The sequence below is a fragment of the Lissotriton vulgaris genome, chromosome 8 (genome assembly GCF_964263255.1).
Source record: "Lissotriton vulgaris chromosome 8, aLisVul1.2, whole genome shotgun sequence".
In the NCBI taxonomy this organism is placed as follows: domain Eukaryota; kingdom Metazoa; phylum Chordata; class Amphibia; order Caudata; family Salamandridae; genus Lissotriton; species Lissotriton vulgaris.
Window position 1 is genome coordinate 817,167,694 of NC_141696.1, and position 18,909 is coordinate 817,186,602.

An 18,909-nucleotide genomic window follows, 5' to 3' on the forward strand; every position below is an offset into this window, starting at 1 on the left:
GAACATATGACACCTTTAAAAACAAAGGTGTACATTGCCTATTCTGCCTATAAAATTCCAGCCACTCTGCCATAGTCAATTAACGAATGTGGTACTACTGCAACTATGACAAATGTGCTACCCCATCAAAATGAATACAATAGAGCATGGATAGAGGTGAGAGCTACAAGAGGTGCCCAGTCCACAAAACATTTTATATTGAGACATACTCAAATGTTGAGAACTCAAAGAGAAACTTTCACCCCTACAGATCCTCGCAATTCACACCTTCGTAACCAGTATCAACTCTGCCAGTACATCGGAGGGACATTCCTATTGGTAAAATAAGTTAGTAAAATAACCCATCTAATGTCAGCCTCAACACTGAACACTCCATTGAGGCATCAAGTGGTTCTATGGAGACATGTTCTAGTTAAAGGTTTTTTTTAATGGCCATTTAGCGAGAAATTCCAAATTAATCTCACTGCTCTTGAAAGAACGGAATAAAACCTTTCCAAGACAGATTTCTCTGCCCACACAATGGTGATAATCCCAGGTCTCAGGTAGTATCCAGTTGGCTGCAGGTGACTGCCCTGATTCTGAAACTGTTTCAACATTTCAGGTCCTTGCCTTTCTGAAAATGTGCACATTTAATGCTCAACTGCCTGCCGGCCTTAAATAACTGTCCAAAGAAGCAGAATCTGCGGGTCCGTGGATGGTCTGAGTGCCCTGGGTGCTCCCTCACACGGATAATCTTGACTGCAATCTGCTATTTTCAAGGTATAAAACCCTAAATGTTGGCAGTCTGAGAAAACTTTCCATTGGCTGCTCTATTTAGTACAGCCCGTTAGAGAATGTCTGAAGGCAGATTAGTTAAAGTTTCTACCTCAAAAGAAAAACTAGCCATAAGCACACAGTTCTAAAATCAAATGTAGCATGGAAACCTGCATAACTGTTTTTTGGATAGGGGGGCGGGGGGGGACAGTGTATCCCAAAATGGTGCTACAACATTCTAATATTTTGTGCATACCATTTTGAACATCTTCTAGGTCTGTACATGTACAGCAAAAAGAAAAACACTACAACATGTATGCACAACCCTGCCAACCCAAGAGGCCTTCAGTCCACTGTGAGATGAACACAGTAATGCACCAGCATATAAGATAGAAAGGCCCTTTGAGAGTCCAATTTATATCGATGGAGGACTGTGTCTAACGTCAAAACACAAGACAATATTGATTGACGGAATGCAGAACAAATCACAACATTGACCCCCCGTCAAGAGATCTGGGTTAAATCAATCATTCTTTTGATCACCATGCCACCACAGTTTAGACCTGGACATATGCAAATCCCCCTTGACCCTCCGCCTCATGGGAACAGTCCAGCCCGGACTGCCAAGCCAGGTCCTCCCTGGACTGGAAACAAGCAACCTAAGACCGGTTTCTGGGGTTTTAGGTCACGACAGGTATGCATATGACTGGGTCCAAACTGGAATGGCATGGTGAGAAAAAAAATCGATGGAATTAAGCCCAGATCTCTGTACTGGGGTGAAGGTATGACATTGTTCTGCATTCTGTTAATCAACTGTTCTTTTTGATTAACATCAAAACACAGCAAATGTAGCCAATTGTCCCCCCATCTCTGACTGGACATTGAGCCTGGTGAGTGAATGTTACTGGGTCTTGCTGTATCTGTGTTTCTAATGGACTACAATCTCCAAATAAAAGCCATAAGTCTGCTACTTTGGTAATCCTGGCGATAAACATAAAGAGAGCGTAAAGCTGTACGTTGAATGCAGCTCAGCTATATTCATGGCATTGGGGCATTAGTCTGTTAAAAAAAAAGTTTTCTAAAGCGCACAGCTGCCCTAGCGAAGGGGCAGGAGCCACCATCATACTGAATCCCCTAAAAACCTCCATATCTCGGTTATATGCTATCTGTCTAGCACAGCTGGAGGTCTTGGATGTTAATCCCCCCAAAAACTGGGCATACAAATGTTTCATATCAAGTAGGTATTTAGAAAGTAATTCTAAGGTGTTGCAGCACCTATCAGAGACAGCCTTACCTCTAAAGCTATGCACTGTGCAATAATATGACTTTACATAAAAACCCACATTTGCTGGTGACAAATTCCACACATAACCATCTACTTTGATTGACTTCATACCTTTCTCGCTCATTCACTCCCTGGTCTTTCTCTTCCCCAGAAATCCTCCAACATTGTTTTATTTGCAAGAAGACACTACCTGAATCTGCGTGCCCCCTTTATTTCTGAATCCAGTTACTGCCTCTGCAATGTTTAGTGCTACGATGAAATGCATTTATAAATAAAGTATACAGAATAACAGAAGTTTGATCAGGTCCGAAAGCAGAATTAGAACAGAAGCCTCGAGTTGCCAAACTCAGCAACGTAGCTCAAAGGTTGCAAACGTCCTGAATTCCTCAACCATCAAATATCCCAGTGTGGCACACGTCTGTTACTATGGGCATTTTGTTTACTGTTTCAATGAATCGCCTCACCAGATTAAGACAAATGTACAACTATCTACTTATTTCTGTGAGCACGTATAGTAGTCATTGGATGCTGTGGGATAAGTTTTTTTCCCTATGGGTTTACTATTCCCATAACACGTGTAATGTCAATATTTCAATTTTATTTGTTTATATCTATCCTATAGTTTGCACTTATCTTTATGCTAATCTGCTTTGCAATGTATGGTCACACTCTCCAAGTCAATATCTTCCCTAATGGAGTCAATATAACTCTTACCACTGCAAACCGATAAATTGGTTTACAACAGGGCGACTTTATAAAGCAGTCAACATTGTTGGATACATTGTTAGTTTGAATGACAGGGTACAGTGCTCTCCGCATTGCATTTTGTGACACTGCAGTTGAATCTGTACAAAATGAGCCAATTTAACATTCTCTAGATGACGATTCTTACTAAATGTTTTCGCCATTTAATTCAACACGTTTCCTCTATTTACTTCAACAGATCTTATACACAATGTAGCAGGGGCACTGTCACAACGATGTCAGTAAAATGATGGGGTGGGAAAAACTGCCAAAAATGGCCAGACATTTTGCTGTATTTTTAGTGGCTGTTATCCACTTGGGCATAGCCCCAGTACAAAAAAACCTCAAGATGTAACCTGGATACTAATCCAAGCAGACAAACGTGTTGAGGTCACAAAACACACAATTTTCACGATAAATGTTTTGCTTGAATGATTCCCCAGCGACCAAATGTTATGTAAAACAGTGCAACCACTTTGGGGGGAAAATACATAAAGTACAGAATGTGCACCATGGGAGATATGAAAGATTACACTAGTGTAATTAAAATTTCACCTGGCCTCAATATGAAACTCCCTGGGTGCAAGAACATGACCAACCTATGGATAGTCCATTCAAGGCCAGCTTCTGAGTACTTTCTTAGTTTACCAGAATCTATCAGAGACAAGGATGGGTTCCTTTAGTAAAGTTTCAAAACAGTCCTTTTTGGGGTCAACTGAAGCACCAAGGTACCCTCAAATGTAATAAGTCCTACTGCATAAAGTAAAGTGCATGGCCTAAAATAAAATTCACAGGAGAAATACATATATTTTTAAACAGCTGCACTTGGTCTGCGGGAAACTGGCAGAGGTTAGCTTAATCATTCCACATTCATTATTGAACATCTTGAAGAAATAACTGATTTGGGAAAATACATTCTCATTAAATACTGCCTTTATAGTACAACAACCTTCTGAACTTTTCAAGCCAAAGGTAAAATATTGTCTTTCTGCGGTATTTATTTTATTTATTTATTTTGCATCTTGTACCGCGCAAAACTAAAACCCGAAGGTGTCAAGGCGCCTATCAAAAAAGATCAGAAAGCGGGCAGTCATGCACTTACATGTACGCTTGGACAAAGAGGCGTGTTTTAAGGGCTGCTCTGAAGGTTTGGAGGGAAGGGAGGGACCTAAGTTCTAGTGGTAGATCATTCCACCATTTGGGGGCCAGAAGGGAGAAAGCCTTACCACCCCATCTAGCTTTCCGAATTCGTGGGATGTGGAGGAAAAAATGATTAGAGGAGCGGAGGCTCCTGCCAGGGTTGTGGAATGTCAGGATAGTTCTGATCCCTGTGGGGCTGCTTTTGGCCAAGGCTTTATAGACCATACACATGGACTTGAAAACAATCCGCTCCTTAATCGGAAGCCAATGTAGCTGCTTCCTGGCCAGCGTGGCCGAAGTGCGACGGGGAAGATCGAGGACAAATCTAGCTGCCGCATTCTGGACTACCTGCAGGCGCTGCATCTGACTCTTATTAAGTCCAGCATACAGCGCATTGCAGTAGTCCAGACGCGATCCCAGAAGGGCGACAGCAAGTTGTCTTCTTGCCGGCTGGGAAAGATAGTTCCTTATTTTCCTGAGAACATGAATTATGCCCCAGCAGGTCGATACCGTCCTGTTGACTTGCTGACGCATGTCAAGAGTAGGGTCAATCATTACCCCAAGATTTTTAGCTACAGAGGTAGGTTTGGGGCACAGACCAAGCGAGTCAGGCCACCACTCCGTGGACCAGATATCTTCCCTTCCGCCAAACACCATCACCTCGGTCTTCTCCCCATTCAATTTGAGTGAGTTGTATATCATCCACTGGCCGACGGCCTCCATACAGGATCTGAATCTGGAGGCGGTCAGCTCAATTGACTGGGAGAGAGACACGAGGATCTGCGTGTCGTCCGCGTAGGAGACTACCTCCATCCCAAAAGATCTGATAAGTCTGGCAAGGGGGGTCACATAGATGTTAAAAAGGGTGGGACTAAGCGCCGACCCTTGAGGGACCCCACATTGCACAGACAGGGATGGAGATAGAAATGTTCCCAACATTACCCTCTGCTCCCTATGCTCGAGAAAGGAAGAGAGCAGGCCCAGGGCTGCCCCCCGGACCCCAATCTCACCCAGTCGAGATGTTAAAACATGGGGAGATAGGGTATCGAAGGCAGCTGTGAGATCCAAAAGGATCAGGAGGGATGTCCGGCCCTCATCCACACTCATACGGATGGAATCGAGAACCAGGGTGAGGGCGGACTCGGTGCTATGTTCCCTCCTGAAACCATGCTGGGAAGGGTCAAGACAGCCTGAATTCTCCACAAAGGCAGCTAGATGCTCGTTAAGATGGGACTCGAGCGGTAAAGATGTGAATAACCACAGATTCACTTTCGTTTCTGAGTTGATAAAGAACTGGTTAGATACAAAATGGGACTTGTGCGGTAAAGATGTGAATAACCACAGATTCACTTTCGTTTCTGAGTTGATAAAGAACTGGTTAGATACAAAATGGGACTTGTGCGGTAAAGATGTGAATAACCACAGATTCACTTTCGTTTCTGAGTTGATAAAGAACTGGTTAGATACAAAATTTGAGGGTAGTGGGCTATGCAGATGATAGTGAGGAAGTGTACTCTACAGTGGATAAAGAAAACTTGCACATAAAACAGATTTTCCACAAAGGTTTCACAACATGTTGGATTCCAGTGGAAAAAACGCGGAATAAACAAAAATCTGTAATTATTTGACTTACACCGAGAGCAATAAAGACTGACACCTATCAAAATCCAGCAAAAACTCCTTTCTACCAGGGAAACTCTTCTAGGAAAAACGTGTTCATTGGGAAAACAATCAATTTAGCTTTTTATTTATTTCTTTTTGAAGAAAGTCTCCTCGCCAGTGAAATGGTGCAAAATACATTAACAAACTTTGTAACTTCACGAAGCTTTGAATTTCGCACAATTTTGTGACAAACATTAAACCCACAGAAAACACTAATCTTCATATATTTCAACTGCCATGAACTAAAAGGGATATGTGAGGGGGGTCTGCTGCTGTTTTTTAACTTCACTGTTGTGCTGAAGAGGTTTGATGAAGTTCCACAGTGCTGAAGCAATACTCGGGGTCAGAAATTGCTTCCAAAATGGAGGTGACCCCCCACCCCCTCTTTGCATTTCATTTTACATGATTTCTGAAAAAGCACGGCACAGAGGAAACAAAATCAATAACTTTCTCTTACTATCGATAGCTGAAAGAAAATAATTAAGTGGGATGTGCTTGAAATACATTTTGTGATGGAGCAATATTGCAGAAATCCCAAAGGAATCCAAAACATGGGACTTGAACAAAAATCATTTGTGTGTGTTTAGTTGGCATCACAGACCACGATTTGGCCCTACCATTTCTTGGACTTGAGTCGCGGCGGAGGGTTCCTTGGGATAAGGAAGAGGGCTCTCATTGGATGCATGTCGCAGAGAGCTGAAAAAGAAAACATGAATTGCTTTACATATTTTTTAATCGCTACCAACGTTTTCAAAACATATACAAGCTGTGGCGTCCTAAATTAGTTCAGGCGTACATAACACCTTCCTACTTGTAAACACATTGATCTCTTTAAGAAGCTCATTGTTGTTCACACAAGTTTAATAGCGACAGCTCAGCACAGAGGTGTTTCCCAGTACGGTGTCTGACTTCCCAACCCTCAGGACAAATACAACATCAAATTAAGAGTAACAACTCAGTAAACACCACAGCGGACCAGCACATTTGCAAAACGCGTACACAGTGCATTGCTTCAAACAGACCAATTATACGAGTGGGCAGTGCTCACATAACCAGAGGGAGGGGTGTTGCGATGCATTGCACCTGATGAGGTCATGGAAACAGTGATAGCAGTAGGTGGAATCTAATTGTAGATGGAGTCACTGAGGCAGTTGCCAGTCGGTGAACAACAGTGTTTTTGTTATATGCAGTGGGTGTGGAAGTGATAAAGGAGTCACGGCGTAGATGGGCGTGGGCAATTTAAGATGCTTCTGTGCTTGCCCTCCTCAACTAGATTCCTTTTGTGAGGGTATGGACCTATAATTAGGTTCACAAAGAAATGTAACACTACCAATAGTTGTGAATGGTGTAACACAGCATAACAATCTGTTGTGTTACAATCTTTATATTTTGTGTAGCTATTCACTGAGCGTACACAGTTTTATCAGCTCAAAAGCAAACCCACCCTTCTAGCAGTGTTCGCTTAAAATGTTTGGGTCAGATATTTAGTGCGAAAAAGTCCCTTTTTGGGATTGTCAAGAGTAGTAACCAAGTCACAGCTAAACGCACTTTCTCCATCAAATACTTTTTCAGTGTGGCGTCTGTTAAGAATGATTCTACATGGCCTGCTACACTAGTAGATGGTTTATTTTCCTGAACAAGCACAAAATGCAATGTTGACAACATTAACAAACATTAGAGCAGTAGCATTACAACTATGTTATAACAAATACTGTGACGTTCCTAAAACAAAAAAAATGATGTGCAGATACAAACCACCATCAAAAAGAGGTAAAACAATGTCGATTCAAAAAACGATTTTCAATTTGTGACCTGAAATATATGGAGAATGTTGCCCCATGGTGATCTATAATAATACATCCTACTGCATACTTCATGCTTTAGCCTCCCAATGTCAATCGTACCCTGGGGGACAGACCAACAACCATGACAAACATTGTACAGCTTCCTAGCAACTACCTGCCTCTGTAGTTTAGTCATAAAATTAAAAAGAAAATAATACAAAACCACAGTAGTTATTTTACAGAGAAGCTACCTGTTTAACAGGACGGACTGCCTAAATACAAAGCACGCTAAGAAACTGCAAGCCAACGGCAGAGCAGGCAGAGTCTAGAAATAATTGTTCCCACCAATTAGGTTGTGTTTATTGCAGTATCTTCACTTTAGTTGTGTGAATAAAAAAAACAATTGTATCCGACAAACCGTGTTCTAAACACTTTTAAAGTGTCAGTACATACAATTAAGTTTTTAGCAGACACGTAAATTCAGCTTTCAAAAGAAGGTCATCAATTAAAAATGTTTCTAAATTGAGCTAGTCTTTTTAAATCAGTCATCAAATTCATAGAAGTTATATTACGAATCCAATGGGAACAACACAGAAAAATATTTACGCAAGGGCACTTAAGTGGTATAGGTAATTAAACAAGTTCTAAGTTACTAGAAGTTAGGCCAGCTTCACCGAAGTAACCAGGGACACCACATTGTAGACTAGTTTTTCCTTCTATTAACCAGGATTCCAACTGGGGATAATCACATCTGCGGCACCTAAAATGCTACTGGGTGCTGCTACATAAAAGCGAAGGACTGAAGCACTGATGACGTGGGCTCTGCCACCAACCGTATATGACGTAGAAGGCAGAACGTGTATTCAAGTTACTCTTGAAAAACTTCAACTACGCAAGCATCGGTAAAAGTCAAAATCTCACAAACTGATCCCATACTGAAGCATTGCATAAAATAAAAGCCCAACCTAGGTTCCATGTCAATGTCATGAGAAATAGCAATGAGTAACTTACGGGGGGCGCCTTCTGCCATTTCGATAGCTGTAATTCCGCAAGACCAGAGGTCACTCTGCAAAATGAAGAAGCACGTTAGCAAGAACTCTTCGAAATGCAATGACATCACACATGTATACATCAAGTTCCCATACATAAAGAGAATGTGCAACTCCCCCGCCACAAAAAGAACAAAGGTTACGATCACTTCTACAATCTCCAAGAAGCCATATCCCACCAAACGACTGAGGTACACTGGAGTTAAAAAGAACATGCTCAAAAAGAGCAGAGAGCCAGGCCTTCAGGGCAGCGAGTCATTTGGCATGTTTCTATCTGGGGTACTCTTTTTTTCTTCTAATTAAGTCATCCACTCACTTACTGATCCGTGAAAACAAAAGCCTGAACTTGTATTGTGCTCTGCCTTTGAAATCACATGTATTAATGTAGTCCTGAGTTCCCCTCCTTCACGCGGTCTACCATCCCCCTGGACCCTCCGAGCTGCTCTGATCAACTGCAGATCCCCGAGTAAACACGCCATTGACATCTGGCAGTCCCTTCGGGACAACGACTGGGATCTGCTTTTTTTGACCGAAACATGGCTAAATGACACCACGAATCCCGTCATTACCCTCGCACTTCCGGAGTGCTACAACATCACCTGTGCAAACAGACCCAACGGTAAATCCGGGGGTGGTGTTGCGTTAATTCATAAATCCAAATGGACGGTCTCCCTTCCCCCATTTGATCAAATTGACAGCATTGAAGGTCTCCCCTTCAACGTCCAAATCTCCCCATCCTCTTCTTGTTCTGGAATTCTTATCTACCGCCCCCCGCATTCCAAGGTCTCTCACTTACTGGCTCTGGCAGACTATCTCACTCAGCTTAGCACACGATACGCCAATTTCACCGTTCTAGGAGACTTTAATCTCCACGTCGATAACGATTCCTGCCCCCACAGCAGTAATTTCACTTCGACGCTAGCCGCCTGTAAGCTTGTCCAGACAGTTACCCTACCTACCCATAAAGCCGGTCATACTCTGGATCTGATCTGTTCCAACCTACCATCTATCCGAGTTACATCTCCCATCCCGGTTATATGGTCGGACCACTTCCTCATCCCTTTCGAGATGGACATCCCCTGCCATGCTAGACCCGCCATCACCCCTAAATCATCGGGTAGAAACTGGAGTTGCATCACTCCTGAATTACTCCTGGGACACCTCAAAAATGTTCCTCCTTGTCTGTTGTCCGATCCGGACATATTGATCGATCATTTGGACTCATGGATTACTCAGGCCTTGGATGCCTTAGCTCCCAGCAAACCCATAAAAACCTACAGGGCGACACCCTCCGCACCATGGTACTCTGATGAGCTGCGGCAGAAAAAGGCCTCCTGTAACTCCCTCGAACGCCTTTGGAGACTCAACTTGTCCCTGGACAGCAAAATTACCTACAAATCAGCCCTTAAAGAATATCGGAGAATGATTAAAAAACACAAACGTGATTTTCTGGCATCCCGAATCCAACTTGCCAGTAATGGCCCTAGGGAAATTTTCAACATAGTGAGATCCTTCACAAACCCTATTGCGCTGACTCGTACTCAGCCCGCCTCCCAGTCGCTTTGCGACAAACTCTCTAAATTCTTTGAAGATAAGATTGAGGCCATCTATTCCTCTTTCCCCCTCCCCAAAACCGCAGGGCAAAAAAAGAAACTCTCTACCCTCTCGCCCCAGCTACCCACCCTATTCGAATTTGACACCATATCAGAAGTAGACTCTCTGGCCGAACTAACCAAATGCAAATCAGGCTCACCAAAAGACCCCTGGCCTGCCAAGCTATATAAAAAACATGCATCCCTTCTTAACCCCTACCTCAATCTCATCTGGAATGATTCACTCAGAACAGGCTGTTTCCCTGCCAAATGGAAACATGCCTCCTTAGTTCCCATCCTAAAGAAACCCAACCTAGATCCAGACAATCCCAGTAATTACAGGCCTATTTCTCTCCTGCCTGCCCCAGCTAAGATCTTGGAAAGACTGGCACACTCCCAGCTGTCGAAATACATTGAAACCAATGGTCTTCACCACGACTCCCAGCACGGCTTTAGGTCGGGCCACAGCACCGAGTCGGCCCTTATTGAACTGGCCGACTCGGTGAGGTGGACGCTTGACCAAGGATCGCGGGCGGTGTTGGTGCTGCTGGATTTAGCGGCAGCATTCGACACCGTCTCTCACAAAATCCTGCTGGAAAGACTGGAGGACCTTGGGCTGGGTGGCGCTGTCCTGAAATGGTTTTCATCCTACCTTTCGGACCGCACACAGCAGGTCTTCACACCCCCTTTTTCTTCTCTGGCCAGACCACTCAAATGGGGAGTCCCACAGGGCTCTTCCCTGAGACCGCTCCTTTTTAACGTGTATTTCACCCCTCTGGCCAAGCTGATTGCACAGACAGGGATCAAATCTACCTCCTACGCTGATGACATCCAGCTTCTTTTCACTTTCGATTCCCACTCTGCCTCTGCTTTTGATCCTTTGAAATCCTGTCTCCGGGACATCTCGAGCTGGATGGATACCAATTGTAAATGTAAATGTAAATGTAATTCCCTCCGGCTCAACGCCGGAAAAACAGAGATCCTTTTTTTCAATACATCATACCCCTTGGATTCCAGTATATGGTCGCCAGAAGACTTGAGCCTAGCTCCGATCCCTAAAGACTCGGTGAGAAATCTCGGAGTCCGCTGGGACACTCAACTTAGCTTCAAAAATCAGGTGCAAACAGTAGCAACCTCCTGTTTCGCCAAGATTAGAATCATAAAACGCCTCATCAACTATCTGCCGGCAGACTGCCGTAAGACTGTGATCCAGGCCCTGATCATATCCCATCTTGACTATGCTAATGCTCTCTACCTTGGTATCACAGCGGGCCTCTGCCACAAACTCCAGACGGTCCAAAACGCTGCCGCACGGCTGGTTGAGAGAATCCCGGCCAGACACCATATTACTCCTCATCTCCGCAAGTTACATTGGCTGCCCATAGAAAAAGATGTATGTTCAAGGCCATGACTCTGGCCTTTCGAGCTTCAAAAGGCAAGGGATCGGCACACCTCAAAAACATCCTTCGACACTACGCCAACTCCAGGACTCTACGGTCCAATACCCTCCATTTCCTGGAAACCCCCCGATTTAAACGATCTCGGGCTGGTGGCAAAACCTTTGAGGTCTGTACCTCTCAATGCTGGAACAAACTTCCATTAGCCTTACGCACTTGTCAGACAGAATTGGTCTTCCATAAATCCCTGAAAACACATCTATTCTCTTCCTAAATTTGGATATCTGCCCCTATGACCTCCCTTTGTTTTTCAGAGTTCTAGCGCCGGGACGCCCCGTTGGGGCCGCTGTGCGCTCTATAAAATTCTCAAATAAATAAAATAAAATAAAATAAATAATAAAATAAAATTAATGTGCTACTGGATGTCTGATGTCTCCAAGAGCTGGAACACCTGAGTCCGAGTGGGCCCATTCATTTTCTCTGGAGATTCTCTCCAAGGAGATCAAGGTGATCTTTTTCTCGAATATCAAGCTGATCTGATTGGACAGTTCATGTCCTCCCTTATCACCTCCACCAACCAGACAGACTCACGGCAGACTGCATGCACACACAGTTGTCCCTGCATCTCAAAACAGGGGTATGCAGTGAGCTCTGGGGAAACATATCAACTAGACGACCATTCACAACCTACTTTTTATATTTCACTACGATTTTCAGTGTGTACCACACAAAGAGACCAGCAGATGTGTTCTGATAAATAGTCCAAAAGGATCAGAAACGTTGCTTCGACTTTCAGGTGAAGCGCCGTTCCCACAGTGGTGCGCTAGAGATAATGCGTTGGTGCCCACACTGAATCCACTTGTACCCCCATACACTCATTCTCACCGATAGTAAAACCTTGTCTCACCTCCATAGTGATACATTTCAGGGATAGCACCAGAGTAGGATATGAGCACAAGTTCATCAGAACACAACTCAATACAAACATTCACAAGAAAGGTCTTAGGAAAAAAAACCTTTTCACAAATACTGTTTGCTTAGCTTCCAATTTCTTTGAAAATTAACTTGGCAGGTTTCAGTGTATTTTCATGGTAGGAAATAAGAGTAGAAAAAAAAATCAGGGTTCTAATAATTCACTCCGTAAATAGGAACTCAAATCACAGCCCAAGGACTGAAATTTGGCAAACGGAAGTGAGGAAGATCATGTTGCAGGCTCACAGACCACCTTGATTTGCATTCTTCAGGCAGAGTCATGACTGTAATGTGTCCACTGAAGGAATGTGAAAGACAGACATTTGGTAACAGCTTGCTTGCTTCTTATTCTAGGGTTTGCCTTCCTCTTCTTGCAGTTAGTTCTCCCCTAGAGCATGGCCTCTTTCCCATTGTTTTGATTGGATGGCTTGTATTCTTCCACTGCTCCCATTCAGGGAAGTATTTTTTTCTTTCAGCACGACATCAGAATGCATGTTTTTTTATCGATTTCCCTCCCTCGTGCGCTCCTTCTCTTACCCCACAAACACCCACAAATGCAGTGTCCACATTGCTCACTCATCCCTTCCCACAAGCTTATTCATAGCTTTTCCGACACCTTAACTGGCTTTTGGACTCCTCCAGGCCCAGCCTCACTTGCCACAGTTGCTCCCTTGCCCCCACTCACTCCTCTGCTGCTCCCTAAAACCCATTGCTGTCCTTTACCTATTTGTAATTTTGTTTGCGAGCCGGCACCTGCCAGAATGCTCAGCATTGCAAAATGTGCTTTCGTACAACTAAAGTGATTTTTTTTTATTTAGGGAGGTGAATGGCAAATGCTATCTGGAACTGGTACATAAACAACAAAAAATGGTGCCCGTGTGATGACACAGATTGTTCATGCATCATGGTAACTGGGGAACTGGGGTGTAAGCTTGGATAACTTCAAGTGAGTGGCTATGGAATGATGCCGGACTTTTTTTTTTTTTTTTTTTTTTTTTAATATATGCTACACAGCATTGGCAAAAAACTGGCAAAGCTAATAGGGAAAAAAGTGAGACCAACTACCTTTAGCAATGCTTGCTATTATCGTTGCTGAGGCAGTGAAGGAGCATCATGACCCAATCGAGACTTTGCCTCTTGTAAATAAAGGCCCTCCTCACACTAAGAAATTGTATATATATATATATATATATATATATATATATATATATATATATATATATATATACATACATATACATACATACATACATATACACACACACACACACACACACACAAATAAAATCACATTTACGTCCAGTGCTCGCCTGGGGAAAAGTTTGAAGTTCAGCAGAACGCTTACCCTGTAATCATACGTAGCATCTGGGTTCTCATCGCACGCAATGACTTCAGGTGCCATCCAGTAGGGTGTTCCGATGAACGTGTTTCTTCTGCCTACCGTCCTGTCCAACTGAGCACTAACACCAAAATCAACTGCAAATAATAAGCAAGAACCTTAGGACATTCTTTGACACGATCCACCAAGTAATCAAAGTCAAGTGCAAGATCTTCAAGCAATGGTGCAAATATATGCAAGACAGTGAATAGAATGGGTTTTGGGGTAAACTGAGTCCGTAACATTCTGGCTGAGAATAGGTGGCACATTCTATCCGATTAAGAATGCAAATAAAATTGTAGCAGACAGCTACTATATAGGGTTACACCCTTCCTCAAAGTAACGATGTACACAGCTTCTAGTCTTGGACTTGGGTGTCAAGACGACATGCTTGGTGTTGTAGTCTTGCTTTGCTTCCATTGCACTAATTCGGACTTACAGGCATTTATCATTTGTAGTTGAAAAGTCCAGCTCTGGGGACAGTGTGCGTAAGGACCTGGACTGAGGCAGTAAGCCTTCAATTACCACAACTAAAGAATCCCGCTGCCATGGGTTATCAGGGACCAGACTGAGAGGCTTGTCTCAAGACAGTAAATTGACCATCCAAGAGGGGAAAGCCTTCCCTGCAAAACCACTTTCCTCTGAAAATACTTAACAGCAAAAAAACGAATCGTGTACTGAGGAACATATTTATAAATGGAAGCGTCACATCTATAAGTCAATATCTTATGGTTCGAGGTTTTGAAGAACAGAAAAAATTATTTTTTCTGTCACTGCTTCCAGAAACCAAGGAAAAAAGACATTGACGTAAATCCCCAGTGGAACTAAGCAGGGCCGGACTGGGAACAGAAACCGGCCCTGGCAAACTGCTCAGCCCAGCCCCCCCCCCCCCCCGCCCCCCTGGAGTGAGGGGGTTGCAGCCGAGCAGTTTGCGAGGGCCGGTTTCGGCCGATTTTGTTCACAGGGGGCCGATATTGCTCACCCCCGGTTACAAAAACGCCCCCTCAGGGGCCCAAAAACGCCCCCCACCCTAGCGGCCTAGCGGGAAAACGCCTGGTGCCCGCTATGGCCATTCCGGCCCTGACTGTAAGCAACTGAGTGCATGTGTGAAAGGGGCCAGTGGAAAGAGGCATGGTGTTGGTGAGATGAGAATAGGTTTGAGGGAGGAGGACGAACACGAGTTTGCGAATTAGAGTTTCGATGCATCGAAGCTCAGCCGGGACAGAAGTGACATCTAGTTTCAAAGGCAGGATCGAGCAACAAAGAATAATAAAGAAAGAACCATAGTTTAACTTTACCAGAAACAACCATAGAACGGGTTGCAAAAAGTAACAGAGCTAACGAACAATGCAGATAAAACTAGTGGTGCTTAGTTTCCCCTGCTTCGACTACTGGCTCATTCGGATTAGGAGTTTGTTACTAAAGTCCCTTTAGCAGTGGCGTCAATTAGTATTGTTTTAAACTCAACACTAAACCACGTTAAAGCAATTTTACGTACCAAGCTTCACCTCTGCGTTTTCGGTCAGCAAAACATTCTGCCCTTTGATGTCTCGGTGAATCACGTGGTGGGCGTGGAGGTGCTGCAAACCCTGGGCAGAGAGAAAGACAACGAGGTTAAAGGTTCTGCTGCATAAAGCAAACCGCTGCCGTGCAGGCGGAATGCGCTGTGCTGAACAGAGGGAACCTGACCCAAGGCAGGCAGATGCCTGCAGCAGAACCACCGATGCACCACCTTATTTAATTACCAAGACGCAATGCATTTCAGACAAAGCGAGAAATAGACATTAAGACCTGGATCTAATAGTTGAAGGCATTTACACATTAACCAACAAAGACATCACACCCTAACTCCAATTTTGATGCAATGAGATTACATGAGGCCCTCCAGAAAAGCATGACAGACTTATACATTTGTAGCCAGATCCAAATGTGTGAGCCAATAGCCAACTGGACCTGGATTTATTTATTTATTATTTATTTATTTATAGTGTTTTGTATAGCGCGGACAAGACCCGTGGGTATCAGAGCGCTTAACATTGACGGTAGATTACAAATAGACATTATAATAGCAATTATAACAACAAACATATATGAGGTAGAGGGCGATAGGCTATAAGGGTGATTAGATATATATATTCTTAGGCCTGTGCAGTTAGCATTACGAGGTGAATAAGTATTAGCTTGAGTCTTAGGCATATAGCCAGGCTCGGTGAGGTAGGGTTATATAGCATTACCAGTGCAATCACATGTGCAATTAGCATTAAGAGTTGAATAAGGCTTAGCTGTATCCAGGATCACAGAGATAAGCCAAAGTGAGGTAGAGGTTATATAGTTTTGGCTGTGGGATACAGTTATCAGATCACATAGATGTGAAGTAGTAGTAAAGGGAATAGCCGAAGTCTTGAACGTGAAATCAGTCATTTGTCGGATATTGATCTTCAGAAAATTCTTGGCAAGGCCATCCTCCTTTTTGGCGTAAATGTTCATATCAGTGATCAATAGGCTTCTCTATGTAAGGTATTTACTCATCATGTGATTCTTCAGTTCCCGTTTGAAGGTTACAGTATTTTGAATCTTCCTGATGTTTGGAGGTAGTGAGTTCCAGACTCTAGGGGCGGCTCCAGAGAACGCTCGGTCATAGGTCTTTTTCTTACGGAAAAAGGCTGGCCTCAATAGCAACTCCTTAACGCTTCTAGTTGGTCTGTTACCTCCGGATAGCTTAATTTTCTTGGCTAGGTATCTCGGCGTGTTGAAGTGAACCGCTTTGTGAGTTATAAAAGCCATCTTCATTTGAATTCCGGCCTCGTAAGGTAGCCAGTTTAGTGCTTTCAGGTGAGGAGATATGTGATCGAATTTCTTCGATCCCTTGATGAGTCTTGCAGCTGCGTTGAGACAGGCTTTTAGTGGTGCTGTGGATGTTTTTGGTAGGCTAGCCAACGTGGTGCAGCCGTATTCGATCCTCGAGATAACTAGGGATTGGATAGCCAATTTTAGATCCGCCTCTGAGATAAACGGTTTCAGTTTTCTTAAATAGTTCAAGTGGAAACAGGCGCTCTTGGCCATTGAGTTAATGTGGTCTTTCATGTCTAGGTTCTCATCTAACGTAATTCCTAGTGATTTAGCTGAATTAACTAGGGTCTGGGTGCAATTCAGCGCGGTCACCAGTTTAGTCCATTCCTTTACCTCGGGTAGGCTCCTTGTCGGTGAAATTAGTAGGAATTCCATTTTATGGGCATTTAGTTTTAGATGGTTAGTGGTTAACCATTGCAGAGGTCTCTTTAGTGTCTCGTTCATTAGGTCAATGTCATCAAGGAAGGCGATCTTTATGTATATCTGCGTGTCATCTGCATACATGTGATATGATATCTGTGATTTTCGAAGAATCTCCGTGAGAGGTTCCACGTACAAGTTGAATAGGTCAGGGGATAACGAACCTTGTGGGACCCCGATTGCGTTAGGGCGCGGGGAGGAGATTGCTTGGTTGACTAGGAATCGTTGAGTCCTATTCTGCAGGAAAGAATTGAACCATTTCAGCACGTTTCCGGACAAACCCATCCTGTCTTGTAGCCTGGTCATTAGCATTTCGTGATTTACCGTGTCAAATGCGGATGACAGGTCTAGGAGAATCAGTAGGCATGCTTGATTTCGATCTAGGGCTTGTAAGGCGTCATCAACAATATGCAGGATCGCAGTTTCCGTACTATGCCCTGTTCTGAATCCAGATTGGCAATCATCTAGTAATGAGAACTTCGCAATGTGTTGACTCAGTTGGCCCTGCACGCACTTCTCAATAAGTTTGGCCAGTAAAGGGATGTTGGTCACTGGTCTGTAGTTGTTCGGGTCTGTTGCATCCGCTGTCGGTTTTTTGATGATGGGAACAACCTGACCTGTTTTTAGGCAGTCAGGGAGGATCCCTTGTGCCAGTGAAGCATTTATTATCTCGGTCCAGATCGGAACTAGAGTGTGGCTGATTTCTCTTACGCACTTTGCCGGTAGAGGGTCTTGGTAATGGTTGTTCGGTCTGAGCTCCGCTAGCGTTTTGGCGATCTTTTCCTGGTCGTATAATTCAAAAGTGTCCCAATTTGCCTTATTTTTTGTTTGGAGACCCTCTGTTGTCACATTGGCCTCATTATTAGGAGAAGGAAGGGTCAGGAGGTTGACCGCAGCACTTGTGAGCTCAGTTTCCAGCAGTTTGGTTTTCTCCGTGAAAAATGTGGAGAATTCTTCGCAACCTATGGGAGTTTTTGAGTTCTCTTGAACCGTTTTGGTTAGTTTATTTGACTGTTGTTTTAGAATCTCAAAGAGTTTTCGTGGTCTGTTTATGGCATTGTCCAGTTCAGCTCTTATAAATTCTTTTTTGGAATGGATTATCTTTTTGTTATATTGATTTCTGGTATTTGAGGGCTTTCAGCTCAGGAGAGGAGGGATGTTGCCTCCATTTCCTTTCGGCCATTCTCAGTTTGCGCCTGTCTTCGTTCAGTGATTCACTAAACCAAGGATTTTTTGGCTTCTCTGAGACTCTTCATTTTTTGTGGCATGGTGTCATTGACGATGTTTCCTATTGAGGTTATGTAGTGATCCGTCAACTCATTAACATTCTGTCTGTTAGGTGGTTTCAGGTCTTTCTCGCATCTTTCAACCAATAGTTCAATATTGGCCTCTTTTGTATCTCGAATCAGTTTTTTGAACTTGCGGGGTTGTATGGTCCTGCCCTTTTTCATTGTAGGTATCGCGAATGTTATAGCGTGGTGGTCCGACCAGTCACACGGGTCTATAGCGAGGATTGATGCCTCTTTATTTCTTGAAATAATCCAGTCTAAGGTCGCTCCTTGTGAGTGAGTGGGTTGTGTGCAAGCTTGTGTAAGGTTTAGCTCAATCAGGAAGTCTTTAAGCGAGTTAACCAGTTTGTCATTGCCGTCGTCCCAGTGGAGGTTGAAGTCGCCTAGGAATATATTGTTGGCATCCGAATTAGTGTTGGCCGTTATGATCTCTATTAGTTGCTCTGTGAACTTTGCGTTCTCTCCAGGTGGATGGTAGAACGCATGCATATTGCATCTTTGATTATTTGTAGATCTTATATTAAGACCAAGGTATTCACAAGATTCTAGGGGGTCAGATTGGAATTGACTGACTTCGATCTCTGACCGGTGAAT

General features: G+C 43.6%; 1 protein-coding gene across 3 annotated transcripts in view; it reads right to left on the bottom strand.

Annotated features, from left to right (window-relative positions):
• MAP4K4 (mitogen-activated protein kinase kinase kinase kinase 4) overlaps positions 1-18,909 on the bottom strand; it is a 665,231-nt gene that overhangs the window by 250,005 nt on the left and 396,317 nt on the right. For all 3 annotated transcript variants that reach the window (XM_086934708.1, XM_086934710.1, XM_086934709.1), the window contains exons 6-9: positions 15,255-15,345; positions 13,724-13,854; positions 8,380-8,434; positions 6,202-6,280 (exon numbers count right to left, since the gene is read on the bottom strand). In XM_086934708.1, coding sequence (XP_086790834.1) covers positions 6,202-6,280; positions 8,380-8,434; positions 13,724-13,854; positions 15,255-15,345 — 356 coding nt within the window. The remainder of the gene's footprint in view (positions 1-6,201; positions 6,281-8,379; positions 8,435-13,723; positions 13,855-15,254; positions 15,346-18,909) is intronic.